The following is a 21,901-nucleotide window of genomic DNA, read 5'->3' as shown; positions in this document are numbered from 1 at the left end:
TCCAAAAAAAAAAGTTGCACTGAGACTATTGTAAGTAGACATATGGATGTAACTTAGGGATAATATCCCGCGCCCATCTACTTCAATCTCTCTCTGGGGGCCTAATCAAACGTTACTGTAACACACTGGTAACGGGGGACTGAGCACACCAGTTAAAGCAACAGCAGACCTCCCAAAAAAAAGGACCTTGGCTGCAACTGCATTGAGGTAAGTCTCTTACTTGCCTTACCCGTTGTTTCTCCCTAACAGATCGTGTGCTTAACAGCAGGGAAAACGTGTGCTTTGTCAGGGGTACCCTGTGTCTCGGCCGTTATCAGGGTGAGTGGCAGCCAAGGCACCACTGTCTATGGGCAGCATCAACAGCAGCAGTGCTGGCCTCACTTCCGATCGGAGCGTCTACTTATGGGTGCTGGGCACACCCATGCTCTCTAAGCCTCACAGTAACCCTGCAAAGTAAGTTTTTTGTGTGAATAGGTAATACATTAATAATTCACATAAAAGTATACAGTAGAAAGCCTCGCTCACATTCTTCTCCTCCATTCCAGAACCTCTGTCCTGAGTCACTGTTACTAGCTTCTCATGTCTCTCCAGAATGTCTTTGTCTTTGTTCACTGCAAGGCAAATATGAATACATATTTATCCACTCTTCTTTTTCATACTAAAGGAAGCACACTATGCACTGTCTCACCTCTGCTTTCTCATTCAATCTCTCTCTTTTTTTTTTTTTTTTTTTGAGATAGGGTCTCACTCTGTCACCCAGGCTGGAGTGAAGTGGTACCATCATAGCTCACTGCAGACTTGACCTCCCAGGCTGAAGCAATCCTCCCACTTCAACCTCCTGAGTAGTTGGGGCTACAGGTGAGTGTCGCCACACCTGACTCATTTTTTTAAAAAATTGTTTTTGTAAATAGGGGGTGGCACTATGTTGTCCAGGCTGGTCTCAAACTCCTGGCTGCAGGAGCAAGGCAATCCTCCTGCCTTGGCCTCCCAAAGTGCTAGGATTAAAGGTGTGAGCCACCACACTCAGCCTCCTAGTATACCTTGTACATCAGTCTGTATGGCACAAAGACAGCATCGTCACTCTTCTAAAGCTGCAGAGTATTCAACTGTTTGGACAAACTGTGATTTATTGTGGAAGCGCCCCACTGATGGACACCTATGCAGCAATGAATGCCCTTGCACATATGCAGTTTTCACATGAGTGAGTAATGCACCTACAGGATAAACTCCCAGTGGAGTAACTGAGCCAAATATTTTTACAGCATTACTAAATTGCCTCCATGAAAAATGGAAAATGCAATAATGCCTGTTTCCCTACAGGAAGGTAGGTACTGTTGTCATACTATCCATGAGAAAACAGAAGCTTAGAGAGGTCAAGAAACTTGCCCAAAGTCTCATTCATTCATTCATTCATTCATTCAGTATTGAGTACATACCATATGTAGACACTGATACAGCACAAATTAAAACAGGCATCGTTCCCTCATGAAATTCAGGTTCAAGTGGGATGAGAAGGTAAGTGAAATATATTCGATCTGATGATGATAAGTGCTATGGAGAAAAACGAACCAGGGAGAGAAGAGAAAGTGCTGGGAGGAGGGGACCGTAGTGATTTCAATGTCAAATAGGATGGCTGCTGGGCGCGGTGGCTCTCGCCTGTAATCCCAGCACTTTGAGAGGCTGAGGCGGGAGGATCACGAGGTCAGGAGTTCAAGACCAGCCTGACCAACTGGTGAAACCCTGTCTCTTATAGCAGGCTGAGAGGATGCTTGGGGAAGTGTATCCCCACAGAGAACAACTTTAAGGGCTCCAAGGCGGAGGGAAGCACACCAAGTAGAGATGTAGCAGAGCCAGCACCAGGGAACAGAGAGGCCCATCAGACCCCAGAGCAAGCACACTGTCTCCCGTTCCACAGGCATATCACCTAGCTCTGAAGACCAGCCTGCATGGCCACTCCCAAGCGTTCTCAGGACAGGGCCAGCCCGTCTCAGATCCCAGGCCAATCTGGGAAGCACAGTCATTTGACTTACATGACTCTGGCTTATTTCGATTGGGCTTAACAAAAGAGGAAGAGAACAGAACGTATTTTTCTCCTGTCTTTCAAATTAAGAAACAGAAATACCTAGAACATTTAATTAAATAAATGCAAAAATAAAAACTATGCAGCCCAGTTTCTGCACCATAAGGGTATACTTTTGTTTCAGAAAAAGTCTAGTTAAAAAATAGTGCTAAATATTAAGTAATGAGATTCTCTGTTGGGCCTGAATTCTCATGTGTCAATGGGGCTTTGCTCTGGATGAGGATATTAAAAAAATACCCAGGGCAGAACCCTGGTGCCTCTGAGAGATGGGGTTTTCAGGGTGGGCAGGGAAGTAAGAGTGGCAGGAGCACAAGGGGCCATGCTCCGAAGAGGAGGCCAGCAAAGCTCAGAGCAGAGCAGGCCCGCGGGGTCCAGGCCAGGTGTGGCACCTGTCTTCGCTGCAGCACATGAACAGGGCGGGGATTCGGTCTGGAGTTGTGAGCTGGGACTCAGGCTGTGCAGTCCCAAGCTAAAGGGCTTCAGCTGGGACCCTAGTGCTTGCACTGTCTAGTCTGGCAGCACTGGTCTGCAGTGGAATGTGCTGTCAGTGTAAATACACACGGGGTTCTAGAATTCCTGCATGAAAAAAAGAAGGTCAATGATCTCATTTATAGTTTTTATACTGGTTATATGCTGAAATAATATTTTGGATATATAGCTATAATAAAATATTTTCTTAAAATTTCACCTGGTTTTTACTTTTTTAACGTGGTTATTAGGAGAGTGAAACTTGCACACATGGCTGGCACTGTGTTTCTACGGGGTGCTGCTGCAGACCGTTTCTAGAAAGGGAAGTGGCAGAATCACATGGAACCCAGCAGTAGGTGCTGACTGCAAGGTGGGGTAGGGTGACGAGGAACCAGTTAGGAGGCCATGCCATGGACGAAGAGGTCTTCAACTTGACCAGGAGCAACGTGGCAGAATATGGCTGGGTGTGGGGCATGATGGAAAGCAGGAGTGTGTAAACACCCCTGGGTTTTACCCAGTATGCAGCTAAAAAGGTCTGCAACTAACAAGTGTGACCAGGAATGTCACAGAAGTTGGCTCCTCCGTGGAGGATCGCTGAAGCTCAGGTCAAGGCTGCAGTGAGTTCCAACCCTACCACTGTACTCCAGCCTAGGTGAGAGCGACCCTGTGTCTAAAAGAAAGATCTCCAAGGAAGCCGGTGCAGCAAGGAGGAGGAAGATAATGTGGGACTCTTGAAAACCTCTGTACAGGGCACAGGACAAAAACCAGGAAAGCAGAAGAAAAATCCAAGCAAACAACCCAGAAGTGCCACGAGGAGAGCAGAAGAGGAAGGAACTGCCACAAAGGGCCAGAGCTTCAGAGAACAGGCCTCTGAGACTTGAGGAAGCTGAGCCCTAGAGGGATGGAGTGCACAGGGAGGCAGGATCCTTAGGAGAGAGCACAAGGAAGCAGTGATGGGCAGAGAAGGTACTGAGAGCAAAGGGACACCGTAGGGGAGGAGGGCGCGGGCAGGGGCCTGGTGGAGGAAGGTGAGGTCCAGGAGAGAGAGACAGGGGAGGGACCTGCTCCCTGGGCTGGAAAGGAGGCTCTGGGGAACAGAGACAAGCAGAGGCAGGAGGCTCTGGTGGGAAGCAGTGAAGGAGAGCGGCAGTCCCAGTTGCAGCCCTTCTAGGGCAGGGGTACTAAGTGATGGGCAGGGCAGGTACTCAGCGAGGAGCGGGAGAAAAGGCAGGGGAAGCAACAGAGGTGCTAGCAGAGCAGCTGGTCTGGCCACAGGGCTCTCCATTAGAGTCCAACTCCAAAATGCTCCAAGGCCCATGCTTAATAATCACTTTCATAAAAACAAAACACCCAAAACACAAATAAACCTTAAAAGCAAAACAAGGTCGGGTGCAGTGGCTCATGCCTATAATCCCAGCACTTTGGGAGGCCGAGGCGGGAGGATCACATGAGGTCGGGGGTTCGAGACCAGCAGCTCAACTAACATGGAGAAACCCCGTCTCTACTAAAAATACAAAATTAGCTGGGCATGGTGGCAGGCACCTGTAATCCCAGCTACTCAGGAGGCTGACGCAGGAGAATCCTTTAAACCCGGGAGGTAGAGATTGTGGTGAGCTAAGATTACACCTTTGCACTCCAGCCTGGGTAACAAGAGTAAAACTCTAACACACACAAAAAAGCAAAATGAAATATGGACACATTTCTGTGTATATCAAGACATGTGCTCTGGGCCAGTGCTCTGGAGATCTAGGCTCCAACATGTCCCCAGCAAGCACTCAGCCCAGCCCTCCCCATGCTTCCAGCTCTGAAATCCAAATAGACCGTGCCACTTCAGATATGAATAAAAACAAAAATCACAGGAACAACGAAAACACTACCATCCCAAATGCCATCAACTGGTGAGATTTTCTAAGTACACTAGACTAGTTAAAAGGAAACAAGAATAAAAATAAGTCTATAACCACATTAACGTGTCACTGTGAAAGCAACTAACACTGGTGCTTTCTAAGGCACTTCGTTTTCTTTTTCTTTTTCTCCACTACTATCAATAAGACAAGCAAAAAACAAAAATCAGATTGGGGGATCTGCATTTCAAAATGCAGATATTAATTTATAACAAAAATACTGAAACAATTCAAAAACCACAGCAGCTGCTAGCAAAGCCGTAATGCAACCACAAGCACAAATGGCAACCGAAGGCTCTGATTGTGTAAAGGCGTCTGAAGAGGGCTCAGGAAGCATCAGGAAAGGGCATTTCAAAGCCATGTGAAGAGGGGATCGGATGTCATTTTCTCTATGTTCAAGCTTTAAGGAGTAGATCATTACGGGCTCACTTCCTTCCTTCAATTAGAAAAGCAACAGAAACAAAACCAACAAAATGTGCAGACCAGCACTTTTTATCAAAATAGACAGAACATTGCTAAGCCCCACACCTGGGAGGCACGCAGAGCTGGCAGGATGTGCCACCAGCTTAGGCTGGCAGCAGTATCCCTCCATATCCCAGGAGTTAGGGCCATCTCCTCTCCAGCATGCCCTTCAGTAAGACTGGATCTAAATCCGACCAGGAGACGCAGGGCCTACCCAGTGTGTCTGCCTCAGCCTTACAACCTCGCAGAGGAGAAGGGCAACAGCAGAGGGTATCATGTCAGAAAAAGGCAAATGCCAAACTCTTACATTTTATATTTCATCCAACAATTAACACATACTTGAAAATCCTTTGAAGTTACCATTCTGTGAATACGCTCCAAAATCAGGATTTTTACAAAGACAACAAGGTTGCTTTCATCACCATACAGGAATTGTCCCTTCGTAACTCTTCCTCCCCAAATAGATCATCACTAGTTATAAAAAGTAAATGTCAGAACAGGGTAGAGTGAAAACACACACACACACTACACACACACACACACACACACACACACACACAAACACTAAAAAAGTAAACTCCTTGCCCCTCTGGGGTGCTTCACAGCAGGTTGAATGTGACCCGGGTGACTCTCCTCTGTGGGCAGCTCTGATGATGAGGACGGGCTCACTGGTCTGGGAGCTTGTGGGATGAACTGTGAGCCAAGATACTTTCAATAACGGTCCATTAGACATTTTCAAGAGCATCATACGTACAGAGTGCTACAAATAGAAACCCAAAGTCTACTTTGAAAGACTGGGGAAAGCAGAGACTCCAGGGAGCTGGGGATGTGACTTCCTGAGAGAGGCTGGAAAGGACTGGGCATTCGATTTTCTTCGGGTCTTGAACAGGAAGGTTCCAGCAGGAACCTCCACTGTGACTGGGGACAGTCCCAGGGAGTGCGAAGAGAGCAGGGCCTGCCCGCGCTCACTGAGTTGACCTGATCAGTGGTCAGACTTAGAGGTGAAGTTTGCCTTCACCTCCAGTGGAAGGTGTGAGCCCTATGGTCTCACCTCATTGAAAACTATCATAGACTGTGAAAGTCAACAGTGAGCACTGGGGTTTAAAGATGATGCTTTCCTACCTTCTTTATATTTCTCTATTTTCCAATTTTTCATCAACATGCATTTTAAATGCACACAATTTTTAAATGACAGGGGGAAAATCACCTTTTAAAATATACTTGTTCGGCTGGGTGCGGTGGCTCATGCCTGTAATCCCAGCACTTTGGGAGGCTGAGGTGGGCGGATCATGCGGTCAAGAGATCGAGACCCTCCTGGCCAACATGGTGAAACCCTGTCTCTACTGAAAATACAAAAATTAGCCAGGCATGGTGGCAGGTGCCTGTGGTCCCAGCTACTCGGGAGGCTGAGGCAGAAGAATCGCTTGAACCCAGGAGGTGGAGGTTGCAGTGAGCCGAGATTGCACCACTGCACTCCAGCCTGGTGACACAGTGAAACTCCGTCTCAAAAAAGAAAAAGAAAATACACACACACACACACACACACACACACACACACACACCTTGTTTGCAGATGGAAATTTTTAAATCTAGGTTTATCTCAGGTAGACTTTTGAAATTTCGAATTCCATTTCATTCATCTGTCCATCCCAACAATTATTTTTTCATGTACCAGGCACTAGAAAGGAGGCAAAGTAACTGATGCTGGGATTCAGTGTGTGCAGGTATGTGCACATGTCACATGGTAACAGGTGGGTCTGAGAGGTGTTCTGGTGAGGAAGACTGAAAGGCCACATCGCTGTAATTGTGACCAGCAGGACGACACTCGGCTTCACACATGTTGACTCTCTGCCTGGGTTGCCATGCTCCTATCTGTTTGTCCTAGAAAACTACTTGTCTTTCAAAACTGTTGGTATCTCGCCTCCCAGAGAAGTCTTTCCTTCCAATGCCACCCCTCCCAGGAAAGGAAGCCTCTGAGTTTCTCTCAACCTCCACAATGCTGAGCATCTGCCAAAGCTTGCTCTTCAGGCCCTTCACAAACACCTTGCCTGAACTGATTCATCTGAGCCTCACCATAAACCTCTCAGGTGGGTGCTGTTCCCACCCATTTTCCAACCGAGGAGGAGAGGTGAGACCCACATCCTGCAAGCAGAAAGTGGCCAAGCTGGTGTCCGAGCCCTCAGCATTCTGGGCTGTGAAGTTGTAAATGTCGTGGTAATGAACTCTGTGTTAAGTGCTCCTTTGAAAGCAGTAGATGAGATGGACAGAATCTTGGAGTATAATTGGGGCTCAGTCCCAGGCCTTCTTTGTTCTCACCATCCTCTCTCCAAAGACCCTTTCATCTATCTCAAGGATGTGATTATATTACTTCTATGCTGACAACTGCCAAATTGTTACCCCTAGTTTTGTACTCCAGATCCACATGTCCCACTATCTACAGGTCTCCCAAACTTAGCAAGTACCGACCAGAACCTCTGATATTCCCCTCCATTCCCAGATAACTGCTCCCTTCCCAGTCTCACCCAATGCAGCAAGAGGCAGCCAGAAACCTAAGATTTATTAATACATCTCTCCAATTCAGCTGCCAGGGTACCTTTCAAAAACACCAATCTGCCTGCCTTGTGCACCTGCTCCCTTCTAAGTGATCTGATACTGTGGGCTAAGAAACAATTTTGGATCAGGCCCCAAGTGATGTGGCCCTCCAATCTCATGCCGCTTTCCCCAGGTAAACTGTCCTTCTTCCAGTTTCCTTGGTCTCAAGGGCCCTTGCCTGCTATTCTTTTTGCAGGAATGCTCCATCTCCAGCTCCTTACCTGGTTGGCCTTCTTCTCACATGAGGCTCAGCCGAAAGCATACCACTTCCTTTGAGAGATGTTCTTCCCTGCCTCCCAATTTAAAGTAGACCTCTGTGTTGGCCAGCCGTGGTGGCTCATGCCTGTAATTCCAGCACTTTGGGAAGCTAAGGTGGGCAGATCACTTGAAGCCAGGAGTTCCAAAGCAGCCTGGCCAACATAGTGAAACCCCGTCTCTACTAAAAATATAAAAATTAGTTGGGCGTGGTGGCACATGCCTGTAATCCCAGCTACTTGGGTGGGTAATACGCAAGAACAGCTTGAACCTGGGAGGTGGAGGTTGCAGTGAGCCCAGATCGTGCCACTGCACTCTAGCCTAGATGACAGATTAAGACTCTGTCAAATAAATAAATAAACAAACAAATAAATAACTGAAGTAGACCTCTGTGATTCTCTCCCTTTCTCGGGCCTGCTCTCTTGCCTTTTACATCACAAAGTGTCACCATCTGTGGTTCCCCCGTGTGCCTGGTGGTGCTATTATGCCTCTCTTCCCTCCTGAGAGAGGTCACAGGAGGGCAGGTTTTGCCTGCTGCTGCAGACCCAGTGCTGGGCGTGTGGTAGGTAGTCAAAGCCCTGAATAAATGAAACAAGGGTCACAACTCTAGTTCGAGCCCTCAGCTCTCACCCGGACAGTTACTAGAACCTCCTCACTGGTCTTGCTACCTTCATTCTGTCTTTCTTCATTCCAATCCACCTTCCACAAGGGCTGACAAGAGTTCTAAAAAAACATATTTGATCCTGTCACTCCCTTGATTAAGAGGCCAAAGGTTCCCCCACAACCTCCAATGTCAGCTCCAAATTTCTTTGCAGGACATGAATGGACTTTTATAATACAAGCTGGCTCTAATGTATCTTTCCAGCTTCGAACCCTGCCACTCCAAATCCTACACTGTGTGAGGTGGCCATGCTGTTACTGGATGCTCTTTCACATGCCTAGTTGTTCCTCCAGCTTTGAAGGCCTTCCTTACTCTCCTCTAACAACTATGTACCCTTTAAGACCCAGATCAAACATCACTTTCTTAATGCATTTCTTGGAACTCCCCCAGTGACCTTAACATTTTAAAAAACTTTATGATATGTGATGCATGCTAAAGAATTCCTGCGGCAGCTATGCCTTGGTATTTTGCTCATATCGCTATGTATACACGTGCCCAGTAATCTCTGTCCGTCCTTACTAAACTGTGAGCTCCCAGAAGGGCAAGCGCTCATCGGGCAACCATGCATGGTAGGGCCTATAACCAATAAGAGTTTCTGGAATTAATTTCCGGCTCCCACTCTATCATCAACTTGCTACCTCATCTGGACAATTCACTTGCCTGATCTTTGACTACTTCCTCATCTGTGAAATGGGAAGAACTGCCCATCCTCCCTGGAGAGGCTAGGGGTAAAACCTGTAAATCTCACACCACAGCAAAGCACAGCACGATGACTACTTCACCACCATTCCTGGCACTCTCTAAGGAACAAACCTCTGGTAACTCTTGCTCAACTTAGACATTCTGACCAAAATCTGATAAAAATGTATCCACACAGCTAAAGAATTTCCTTACCATGAAGAGCAATCAATTTCAGCCTCAAGCAGTAAATGTCAAGCTGGCATTAAACCACACATAGTCCTAGCATTCTAAACAGCCATTTTTCAGATAAAATGTAAAATGAGTATGAGATAACTCATACTTAAATCATGAAGAATGAGGAGCTGCCTTCCAGCCTGCAACTCTCAGTCACCAGGGCAGGGATGGTTCTGGCTGATGCAGCCTGAGTGCTCCCAGAGCCCTGAGATTCCAGTGACACGTGGTCTCCAACTCCTGGCCCTCCCCCTGCCATTACACACAAACCTTTCTTGTTCTCTGAGCAGCATTCTGTACCATCCTCGGCCAGGGCTGCCTCCGGGTCTTGTTTACCAGCAGCCCTTTACATGGCTCCAATCCCTGCCCCCTCAATCACACTCTCCCCTACCTATAACAACAAAAACACACAAAGATGCTTCACAATTTCTGCTAACAGTGCAGAGGAGGCCAATTGTGTGTGCTGTCCCCCGACCCAGCATCAAAAAAATAATCATCTAGCTATTTAAGAATCACTTCCTCAGATGATATTAATAAAACATCTAGGTAAATAAAATATTTTCTGCTTAACACTTTTTAATGGAAATGGAATTAAATACTTTTCCTCTACAGTCTGTCAGTCCAGATGACAAGTTTTGTTCTCAGTCAACTCAGGACACTAGAAGAGGCGGCATGGCTCATGAGATCTCATCAAATCCGCTGGCAATGTCAAATAGGAGGACCTGGGTGGACACTGAATTTGCATGTAGCAAATACCATGACTGCCAAAGAATCCAAATTTTAACTGCCATTTGTCAAGTTGAATTTTCCTCCCCAAACAAAATTATTTCTTAAAAACCATACTCTATAATGTGTTTTTGTTCCAAGTTGATGATGTTAAAACCCTGCAACAATGCAAAAGCACTTATCCTTTCTAAGGGAGGGGTCCTACATAGCCCGACACTTGCACATTGGGGGTGAGGTCCCAAGTAGAGATTGGAACCCAGGGCTTCTAAATCAGCAAGCCTACCTTATCTTTTCCATTTGGGAGAAAAGTCATACTGAAACAGAGGAGGAAGAACATTAAATATGAAATAGCAATAGCTGAGGCTAAAAGATGCTCCAACAGCTTTTAAAAACATCATCTATTTGGCAATTTCTATATGCCACATTCAACAGTCCTGACATGTTCCTGGACAGACAGCTCAGATATCTCAAACTCTTGAAACCCCAGGACATACTACAACACTGGCAAAAGCCACGTCATGTGACCCAAATTTAAGTGCCAGGATTTCTAACTACGTCAAAGGTGGGTTTACAGCAACTATTTTTCAAGAGCAAGTGAAGTACTCCTTAGCCCAGTGCCTGTCAAACATACATACGGAAGCTTTAGCTACAATTTAAGCCACCTAAGGAAATGTTATCAAGTTCTTTGATCTGCATGAAATGTTCGGTGATGTGAAGCAAGTTTGGAATTCTACATTTTCCTAAATTATAAATACCAAGTTACAGTACTGTCCCTAACTCCACTGCAGAAGAGTTTTTAAACACCTGTTACAGACACCTGAGCATGCTCCATAAAAATGCACAAAACAGTTACCCCAAGGGAACAGGTAAGGTCAACAAATTAATCCACCACATTTAAACCTGGGTATACTAGGGAGGAGAGCTGAGCGAATAGAAAATGGGCTTAGCCTGAAGTGCAAAATAAGGCCCACTACCCTTGGTAAGAACGCACCAATTCCTAAAGGGATCCTTAACAGCTAAGACAGGGTGCTACTTACTTCCTCATTAAAAAGTTTGCTAGTTTCTTTTTTGATTGGGTCTATAAGCTGGACTTGGCCTGCAGAAAAGCCCACTAGGAGAGAGACACTTTCTGCTGTGGCTGTTAGGTGGTTGAAGTCATGACAAGTAGGCTGTGTTCCTTTGTATATCCTTTTATCTATTGGTTTACTCAAGTCAGCAGCCTGGAGGAGAAAGAGAAAAATACATATAGTAAACAGCACATTGAGATGAGAAATCTAAGTTATGCTATTTTATACTCCAATATGGTGTTTAATCTTAAAAATGAAGTTATTTAAAATATTTTTTCAGTTGTGACTTAACATTCATCTTACATTTTATGAAAGCACTTTCACATACCTTAGCCAACTAGATATCATCAGACTATCTATAATAAAACTGTTACTTTCACAACTTATTCTCCCTCAAATATATGTAACACTTCAGCAGGAAATATCCTTGAGATACTAAATTCAGTATTTTCAAAATGCGTTTCAATCAGTATCTAACAGAGGAGCCACATAAGAGCTCAGTTTCCAAGCGCGTCTTTAGCACCTAAATGTCCACTGGCCAGTCACCTGCAGCCCCGTGGCTCTCAAAGTATAGTCCCCAAACCAGAAGCAGCAGCAGCATGTGGAAACTTAGCAATGCGAAATCTCAAACCTTACTCCAGACTAAATGAATCAGAAACTATGGGAGGGAGTATGGGAGGGAGTAGGGCCAGCCAGCCGTAGTTTAAAGAGCCTTCCAGGTGATGCCGTTGCCTGCTCAAGTCTAAGAGCCGCTGCTGGAGCCCACGCTATACACTGGCTCCTCCTGGGTCAAGATCCCGCTTCTGAATTAGGTGTCAGGGAACACTCACTTATCGAGGTCATAATCAAGGTGCTTTACATGCATCATCTTTGACCCTAAAAATAATGCTCCAAAGTGGACAATATTTTACCCATTTTACAGATGAGAAAACAAGGTTAGGGAAGTTAATACCTTGACCAATTGTCACCATACCTACCTAGTAAGTGGCAGGACTGGATTTGGAACCAGTCTGTTTGACCATTAAGGGGATGGGGAAAGAGAGTCAAAAGCAAATGATTTCTCACTTGAGTGTAAAGAAATTTTTCAATGTGCCCTCCCTCCTTTCAAGAAGAATTCTTTTCTTCATGAGAAATGTTCTGTGTCATCCCAATATGCTGAGCTTTTATTGTGAAATATAAGGGAAACCCATCCCCTCCCACTCTTGTCTGAAAATCTCAGGTGGAGACAACTAACCCTGAAACAGAACTTGTCCCTCAAGACACCCAGCTCACCCTGCGTGGCCCTCTGGGGCTCCCGGCTCTAGTTCTCTACTGACCGCCCCCTCAGGTTCTGAAGATTTCTTTCTTCCAAAGAGGCCTGGGACACTGAACCAAGTAGTCTAATGTTTGACTTTGCAATAACAAATATAAATAATGAGTAGAAAAGAGGACCTCAAAATTACAGGCGTGTTTGAGCAAACTCAAAACCTTGTACATGTGGAAGTCTGGACCTGAGTGGTAACAAGTAGCTCTGGGAGCCCCAGGGCAAAGGAATGAGGGTACATGCCATGCGGACACTCTCCCAGCCTCACCTCAGTTAAAACGGAGATGAAAATCTCTGTTCTACCAACCTCATGGGATTGTCTGGAGGATGAAATAAGAGAATATATACATGAAAGAGCCTTGAAAAGTGTAATACAAAGCACCATACAAAACAAAAGGGAGTCCTGACTTTGGAGTGAGGAGAAAGGGGCCAGTGGAGGGTGGGCTGAAGGCAGCTCAGCCGAGTGCTGTGAGTGAGCAGCGGGGCCCAGGACGGTGGCCGTGGACAGGCTGTCTGAGAAAGGCAGCTTCTGGGCGGGCTCTGATGGCAGGGAGAGAGAATCCTGGCCTGACAGAACACCACACGCCAGTCATCTCAGAACAAGGAAGACAGCCCCCACCCCCCGCCAAAAAAAAAGCCACAAATATAAGATATGACTGGCAGCTAGAGAACAAAAATCCAATTTTGAAATATGAACAATTAAGTTACACATAATTACTATCAGCATATTCAACTCTTGAGACTTTTTCTTTTTTTTTTAGTTTGCTTAGGAAAAATAAAAAATCAGGCACGCCTGTGGTCCCAGTTATCCAGGAGGCTGAGGTGAGAAGACTGCTTGAGCCCAGGAGTTCAAGGTGACAGTTAACTGGGATTGCACCACTGCACTTCAGGCTAGATGACAGAGCAAGAAAAAAAAAAACAATGACAACAACCACAACCACTTAGGAGAATGCACCTAAAATGGTGCCCTGAAATACACAGATAATTCAAAGGCTAGCCAGAAATATTCTAATGTAAATTAAATCAGCAGAATATGTAATGCTTCTCAGAAACAACAAAGGAAGTAAAAACACCTATTTTTCCAAGTACTGCCACCAGTTTAGGGTTAGACTTAGGGACCCCTCACAACTATACTGGCTTCAGTTACTGGTATATTTTTACATCCCTGCCTGCCAATATGGAACTTTACTGAAAACATGTGAAGCATTTTAAATGCAAAGAAATTATTTTTACTCTTAAATCAGGTAAAATGGGCTGGGTGTGGTGGTTCTCGCCTGTAATCCCAGCACTTTGGGAGGCTGAGGCAGGTGGATCACATGGGGTCAGGAGTTCAACACCAGCCTGACCAATACGGTGAAACCCTGTCTCTAATAAAAATACAAAAATTGGCCGGGCATGGTGGTGGGCGCCTGTAATCCCAGCTACTTGAACCCAGGTGGCAGAAGTTGCAGTGAGCTGAGATTGAACCACTGCACTCCAGCCTGGGTAAGAGAGCAAGACTCCGTCTCAAAAAAAAAAAAAAAAAAAGAAAAGAAAAGAAAAAAAAAAATCAGGTAAATAGTCTAAAAATATCTTGTTTATTCTACTAATTTGCTTAACAGACTTTCTTCCTAGATCACTGCTCTCGAAGTGTACCAGTCCAGGACTACACTTAGTCTAGAGTCAAATGCATTGCCTGCAGTACAGTACAGAAATTGAGAGTAAGAGTTTAGAAACTTTTTTTTTTTTTTTTTTTTTGGAGACAGAGTCTTGCTCTGTTGCCAAAGTGCAGTGCAGTGGCGCGATCTTGGCTCCCTGCAACCTCCAACTCCCTGGTTCAAGTGATTCTTCTGTATCAGCCTCCCGAATAGCTGAGATTACAGGCATGTGCCACCATGCCCAGCTAATTTTTGTATTTTGCTGGGTGAGGTGGCTCACACCTGTAATCTCAGCACTTTGGGAGGCTGATACAGAAGAATCACTTGAACCAGGGTGTTGGAGGTTGCAGGAGCGGATCACCTGAGGTCTGGAGTTTGAGACCAGCCTGACCAACATGAAGAAACCCTGTCTCTTGCCTAAGGTCAATCTTCCCTCCCCAATCCCTTGCCAGTGGTACTGACCAAATTGGAACAGCAGAAGTCCGGTCAGGAAACATGTCATGTTTATCAAGTAAGAATCACCAAGAAGTCTCAAGTGACTGCCAGGTTATGTGCCCATAAAACATTTGTATTTCTGAAAAATCCATGGACTCCACTCTTGGCCTGAGCCTTCTGAAGCCCCACCTGACAGGAAAGCCAGGTCTCCCAGGGCCTGCCTTCCTTCTAACTCAATTTCCATTGTTACATGGCCATCCTATTTCTCCTCTTCTGGGAGGCAGGGGATGAGGTGTCTGCCAAACTGCGCTCTGAGCTCACACACCATTTTAGGAGCAGCAGTAACCACCTGAGCCAGGTATTCCTCTTCCCCAATGTTTTTAATTGTTGTATAGCTTTCGATTTTGCATACAGTAGTTTCCCCTTATCTTCAGGGGATGCATCCCAAGGCCCCCAGTGGACTCCTGAAACCTCAGATAGTACCAAACCTTTATACACCTTTTTTCTATATATACACACCGATGATAAAGTGTAATGTATAAATTAGGCATAACAAGAGATTGATAAAATAGAACAATGATAACATACTGTAAAAAAAAAAAAAAAAAAAAGCCAGATGGCTTTCCAGGTAGGGGCAGTCTGGCAGAGAGAGAAATATTCCAGATTTCGGAACCAGGCAAGCCTGTGTTCGAACCCTGACTTCTCTCTTGGTAGCCAGGAGGCCCTGGGCAAAGTACAAATTTCCTCTCACTGAGCTGCAGAGTCCAAAGGCCCCTCCCCTGCAGGGCAATGGTGGAGGCTGCAGATAACAAAAAGCACAGCGCACACAGAAGCATCTGGGTAGCTACCGTATTCATTCATTTCAGCCACATTTTACCTCTAATCAAAATACCTTCTAATTTTTTTTTTTTGGAGGGGGACAGAGTCTTGCTCTGTTGCCCAGACTGAAGTGCACTGCAGTGCAGTGACATGATTTCAGTTCCCTGCAACTGCCACTTCCTAGGTTCAAGCGCTTCTTGTGCCTCAGCCTCCTGAGGCTGGGATTACAGGTATGCACCAACACGCCAGGCTAATTTTTGTATTTTTAGTAGAGACAGGGTTTTACCATGTTGGCCATGTTGGTCTCAAACTCCTGGCCTCAAGTGATCCACCCGCCTCAGCCTCCCAAAGTGCTGGGGTTACAGGCATGAGTCACCGCACCTGGCCTGTGGCCTCTTCATTTCTATCAAGTCAAAGAAGGAAAAAGTACCTAGTAGCCCTGCCCTCCAGGGTTCAGCCCCATCCTCCCCAATAGCAGTATCACCTTCTGTCTAGTCAACACTTTTTTTTTTTTGAGATGAAGTTTCACTCTTGCTGCCCAGGCTGGAGTGCAATAATGTGATTGTGGCTCACTGCAACCTCCACCTCCTGGGTTCAAGTGTTTCTCCTGCCTCAGCCTCCTGAGTAGCTGGGATTACAGGTGCCCGCTCAGCTACTTTTATTTTTTATTTATTTTATTTTATTTTTGGTATTTTTAGTAGAGATGAAGTTTCACCATGTCGGCCAGGCTGGTCTTGAACGCCTGACCTCAGGTGATTCTTCTGCCTTGGTCTCCCAAAGTATTGGGATTACAGGTGTGAGCCACTGCACCCAGCCTAGTCAATACTTTATGTGCCAGGCCTACACCAGGACCTTGTCACTGATCATCCCATCCAATCCTAGTCACCCCTCAAAGCTGGTACTGATATACCCACATTACACAGATGAGGAACCTGGAAGGGAGTTCAGGGTCACGAGGCTATGCTCTTAACAGCTCTACACTGTCTTGCCTCTCCACCATTCACTGGCCCTCCACACACATCACAAACACTGGCCCCAGCAGAGAGCCCCTCTTTCTTGGATTCATTAAGTCACCCTCTTGGTAGGGACAGTCTCCTTTGCTCACTTCCTCAGGAATCTCGCCCCTCAGTTCAAGTCCCACCACCCACAGAAAGGATTTTCCCAACCATTCTTTGTGCTGCTCCTGTATCTCAATTCTCAAGTACTTATTTCATTCCACAACATTTAGTATTTACTCACTTATATAATTTCAGATTTGTTTTAGGTCTGTTATAACCAATTAAAAACTCCTTTAAGGAGCAAAACTTTTTTAAAGGTACCACTGCATTTGTTTTTCAGCTTTCTGTTGGATTCTACGCACTTTGGGATTTCTTTTCTTTTTTTTTTAATGGAGTCTTGCTCTATTGCTCAGGCTGGAGTGCAGTGGCGCGATCTTGGCTCACTGTAACCTCTGCCTCACGGTTCAAGTGATTCTCCTGCCTCAGCCTCCCAAGTAGCTGGGATTACAGGCGCACATCACCACACCTGGCTAATTTTTGTATTTTTAGTAGAGACGGGGTTTCACCACATTGGCCAGGCTGGTCATGTGATCTGCCCGCGTTGGCCTCCCAAAGTGCTGGGATTATAGGTGGAAGCCACTGCTCCCCGCCCATACTTTAGGATTTCAAAAAATGGTTTGCATCCTAATTATTACCAATTATCTAAGTTCTTTAACAAGAGTTTTTTTCCACTCAGATTCTGACAGATAAATATGAATTTACAGCAGAATCAATTCATTAAACATTCTTATCCACTTTAAGAATTGGGTGTTTGGTCTCCAGCCCCAGCAGAGTATCTAGGCTGCCACAGACACTAAGTATTTGTAGAATACATTAAACCACAACTGTTTCTAAATTTTTTCTATGGAAAGTTAAAATTTTATCATTATGCTCATGAGTTTGCATAGTTACTGATTACAAATAATTTGACAGTCTCATCATACTCCCTAAGTTCTCAACTTAATAGAAAAATGTTAAATGATAGTTTTAAAATTCCTACTAAAGAAACAACTAGCTACCAAAGCCTAATCAGTAAGTAAATGTTTTTAAATGTAATACTTCTCTTATCTTTGGACTTTTTCTTTTTCATTATAATAATAATAATTATATTATAAAATATAATTATTTTATATATATTATATATATTGAATTAGTATATAATTATATTATAAAATATAATTATTATTATTTTTTTTTTAGATACAGTCTCGTTCTATCACCTAGGCTGGAGTGCAGTGGCATGATCTCAGCTCAATGCAACCTCTGCCTCTTGGATTCAAGTAATTCTCCTGCCTCAGCCTCCCAAGTAGCTGGGATTACAGGTGTGCGACACTGTGCCTGGCTAATTTTTGTATTTTTTGTAGAGATGGGGTTTCACCATGTTGGACAGTCTGGTCTCAAACTCCTGACCTCAGGTGTTCTGCCCGCTTTGGTCTCCCAAAGTGCTGGGATTACAGGTGTGAGCCATCACACCTGGCCTTTCTTAGACTTTTCATCCTTAAAAATCTCTGGATTTTTTTTTTTTTTTGAGACAGGGTCTTGCTCTGTTGCACAGACTGTAGTATAGTGATGCAAATACAGCTCACTGCAGCCTCAACCTCCTGAGCTCAACTGATCCTCCTGCCTCAGTCTCTCAAGTAGCTGGAACACAGGTGCATGCCACCATGCCCAGCTAATTCTTTTTTTTAAATTTTTTGTGGAGACAGGGTCTCACCATATTGCCCAGGCTAGTCTTGAACATCCAAGAACCCCCCCCATCTCAGCCTCCCAAAGTGCTGGGATTACAGATGTGAGTCACCACGCCTAGCCAAAGTGCTTTTCTGGAGGACTACGACTGTAATTCAGTCAGTTGAGTTGGTTTGGCTCGGCACTAATGAAGCTATAGGTCCTTGAGGAATTTCTTTCCTATACCACAAAAACTCTCCAGTCCTACTTCCTGCCTTCACCATAGCCCTGCCTGCCCACCCTTCCCTCAGGAATGCTGCTGAGTGAACAGAAATGTGGAAGGACTTGAACCTGCAAAGGGCTATCCCACTACAGGCGAAGAGCTTGTAGCCTGGTTCCCACCAACTCAGTGGCCCTCAGTAGGGCTTTGGGAAGCCCATGGTGTCACAGGCAACAGCCATGTGACATCACACGGGCCTGGTGCCTGTTCCCTTTCTTCATGGGAACCAGCTACTTGATAAAACTCCAGAGTGCCCAGAAGCATCTGCTGTGGTATGAAAAAGATCTCAGAGCTCTTCTGAAAAATGTGTGTCAGATTATGATCTTAGACATAATTTTAAATGAATCCTGGGAAAAGAGTGTAGGTAATGAAGGGAGTTTTATTCTCCCTAAATTTCACATCTTCCCTACCCATCCCCACCTGAGAATCACCGAAGAGAGAACCAGTCTTGCAGAGTCTTGCCAGAAAAGGAAAAAAGCCTTTTACTGGCATAACTAACAGCTGCCAAATGCCTAATGCAGGCAGACCAGAAACTCACCTCACCTATAGCCAAAAGCGCTCTACCTCCTAAGCCCACTCCTCCCATCCTTAAGCCCCACCTCAACTAGCCTGGCACCCCTGCCCAAAGGACAGCTTCAGAGCCCTCATCCAGCCAGGGTTACCCAGCCTAGCTCAGCGTCTCCAGCTCTACACCAGTCTCCTTCTACCCATTTCCAACCCCGGGCAATTCGTCCTATGCTCTGCCAGATGCATCTTTGGGAAGCCAGCCTCAGGTCACTCTCTCACTCCACCATAGCCACAGCCCTACAGGGCCTACAGCTTAGCACTCACAGGCTGCGTAATGTGGCCGTATCATTCCCGCCCCTCCACACACATCACCCCAAAGACCCTAAGCTGCTGCTGCCTGTGCTCTGACACCTTGCCTTTCCTGGATTCCTTTTTACACCCAGAAAACATCCCCTACCCTCATGTTCACAGAAGTAGAGATGTCATGTCCTCCTGACCTCCCTCGCCTATGTGTGACATTCTTCTAGCACCCTTCACTGATGCCTATCACCATGTACCACACTTATTAGCTGCAATACGTTAACTATATTCCATATACTGTGAAAGTCCAGCTCCTTTTAAAAACAAGAAAGAAGCCAGGAGGCTGCTGAGTCACTGACAGCCTGAATGAATTAATCAAAACTCGCTGGAGCAGTTCGAGTAGCATCAAAGGTTGCCATAAGCCATTTTGAAAATCAGAAGAGATTCAGATAGTAGAGCTTTTATCATTCCTCTTGACCACATCTCATACAACCAGAACAGGGACCAAAAGTGACCAAGGAATTACTTCCAAGGGCCAGAAAGGATCACCTACTAGAAAATAAGTGGAACAACAAGGGCCCTATCTTAAAACTTGAGATTCAAAACAAACCACATTGCAAAGATCGTTCCATGGGTTTTCTTGGTGGAACTTTTAAGCTAGTCAGGTTTGGGGCTGCTAATGCCTATTAGGGATTAGTCCACAGTCCAGGGCCTGGGACTGGACTATACCTGCTTGTCATCCTGGTGAAACCAAGGGCACACTGAAGAAGAAAAGAGACCCTGGCCACTCAGAGCTGATATTCACTTTTTGAACAAAGCTCAACTAACCAAAATTTTCTTCAACATAATGGGAAATAAATGGGTGGGTCTAATAGCAAAAATACCACGCAGTGATTTTCAAACATCTTCAACTGCTCACACTTCATTTGAGGCAAACAGTTTAACACTCAAGTAACAGTCAGCTGCACAGCACCACACAGATGCCAATTCCACAGTCTCACTGCATCCTTGAAGTGGCAACAAAACCAGGTTTAACACTTGTTTAAAATATATATATATGTCAGCTGGGCACAGTGGCTCATGCCTGTAATCCCAGCACTTTGGGAGGCTGAGGCAGGTGGATCACGAGGTCAGGAGTTCAAGACCAGCCTGGCCAAGATGGTGAAACCCTATCTCTACTAAAAATACAAAAATTAGCTGGGCGTGGTGGCAGCACCTATAATCCCAACCGCTTGGGAGGCTGAGGCAGAGAACTGCTTGAACTCCGGAGGCGGAGGTTGCAGTGAGCCAAGAGTGCACCACTGCACTCCAGCCTGGACAAAAGAGTGAGAGCCTGCCTCAAAAAAAAAAAAAAAAGTAAAATAAATATATCAGAAATGTAAGAAGTCAGTTAGGCTGGGATCACTTATGCCCATAGGAAAAACAAACAGTAATCAATTGTACGGTTTCAGTGCTTCAAAAAGGACAAGAATTCATCTGTTATTCACCTCCGTGTCTCCAACACCTAATAGAGGGCCTGGCAAACAGAAGGTTATCATTGAATATCTGTCACAGAAAGGAAACAATTCTGAAAGTGGAGGGAAAGAACAGTAAAGTGAAACAAACCATGAGACCTACAGCAAATACACAATAATATTTGCAAATACGTAATTCTTTTGCTGACCAAAATCCTAACCAAAAAAATGCCTTCTTGGGTGCCCATCTATGAAAGCAAACGGTCTTCATCTGTAATATTAGGACACCACTTTACAGTTTACAAGCAAGAAGACGGAATCAGCCACCCAGAGGAACCTAGTGGTAGAGTCTGGCCATGTAAATTCCAGCCCGTGTGCCTTCTACTGCTGGGGCGGTGCAGCAGACATCTGAGGTGGCACCTAGTTCTCGAGTTCTATCAGTGTGTGGCTCCACGTTCTTAAGCTTGTTGTAGTGGGACTCAAGTATTCCAGCCTTTCTCAGTTTGGCCCAGATTCCAGATCTACCTTTTCAATCATTTGCCTCACAGCCTTATTTTATTAAAATGGAATAATGTGAGTCTGACCAGAATCCCTGGCACTTAAAAGGCACTCAGGAAATATTAGTTTCCTTTTGAATACATACGGACATGCTACTTATCGTACAGCCTTTGAAAATTCTCATCATTCATTAATGCCTTCAAAGAAACAGACATAGGGAAAAACAGAGATGTTTCCTTCTGCCCTAAATTTCCTGGAGAAGGACACAAGCAGTGGAAGCCCACTTTTAGCAGGTTTTCCTTCCAATGTAATCATTGAATGGAAAACAGTAGCTTCTCTTTCCTGGTTTCCATTCTGCCTTCATTTTCAAGCATACCAGTAAAGCCTGCAATTGCTTGGCACCCCAGACCCATCCCCTTCACTAAAGACCAACCATTGGTGTGTTGTTTCTAGCGTGCTTCTGATGGCTCTGACCCCAAATGAGCCCCGGCCAGCCACCTTCAAGGGGCTGTGTTCAGCCGCAGCAAGGCTTTGAGAGGCAGCACAGAGAACTAGACAGAAGGGAGTTGGGCAGGGCAATGAGTTAAATGTCAGCAAATAGCGAGATGTAAGATGTGTGGAACATCACCTTCATGCCACCCCAAAATGAGAGGAGACACGCAGTCACAAAGTGCGTAACGTGTGGTAAGTGAACATTTCACAGTGACAACCTCTGGAATTGCCTGCTGCTCACCAGACGGCTTCTCCCAGGGTCCAGCAAAAGCTCCTCCTTTGGAGCTTTGCTTTGGGTGGAAAGAGGGTGGCCACCAGGGGAAAGCAGGGGCAAGCAGGGGGCGGAT

The 21,901-nt window shown here is 45.4% G+C and overlaps 1 protein-coding gene across 15 annotated transcripts in view; it reads right to left on the bottom strand.

The window, feature by feature from the left end:
• WDR20 (WD repeat domain 20) overlaps positions 1-21,901 on the bottom strand; it is a 94,520-nt gene that overhangs the window by 18,698 nt on the left and 53,921 nt on the right. For 4 of the 15 annotated variants that reach the window (XM_002754293.5, XM_054240374.2, XM_035261549.3 and 1 more), the window contains exon 2: positions 11,098-11,280. The exons of 2 other annotated variants lie outside the window; for them this stretch is intronic. In XM_002754293.5, the coding sequence (XP_002754339.2) occupies positions 11,098-11,280 (183 nt within the window). Of the gene's footprint in view, positions 1-525; positions 612-7,727; positions 9,513-10,343; positions 10,375-11,097; positions 11,281-12,698; positions 12,751-21,901 lie in introns of those variants that run through there. 9 more of the 15 variants (XM_009006573.4, XM_017977337.4, XM_078335772.1 and 6 more) reach the window with 8 other exon arrangements.

This window comes from Callithrix jacchus, chromosome 8 (assembly GCF_049354715.1).
Source record: "Callithrix jacchus isolate 240 chromosome 8, calJac240_pri, whole genome shotgun sequence".
In the NCBI taxonomy this organism is placed as follows: Eukaryota; Metazoa; Chordata; class Mammalia; order Primates; family Cebidae; genus Callithrix; species Callithrix jacchus.
Note: the sequence above shows the minus strand (reverse complement) of the source record. Positions and strands in the feature narration are given on the sequence as shown.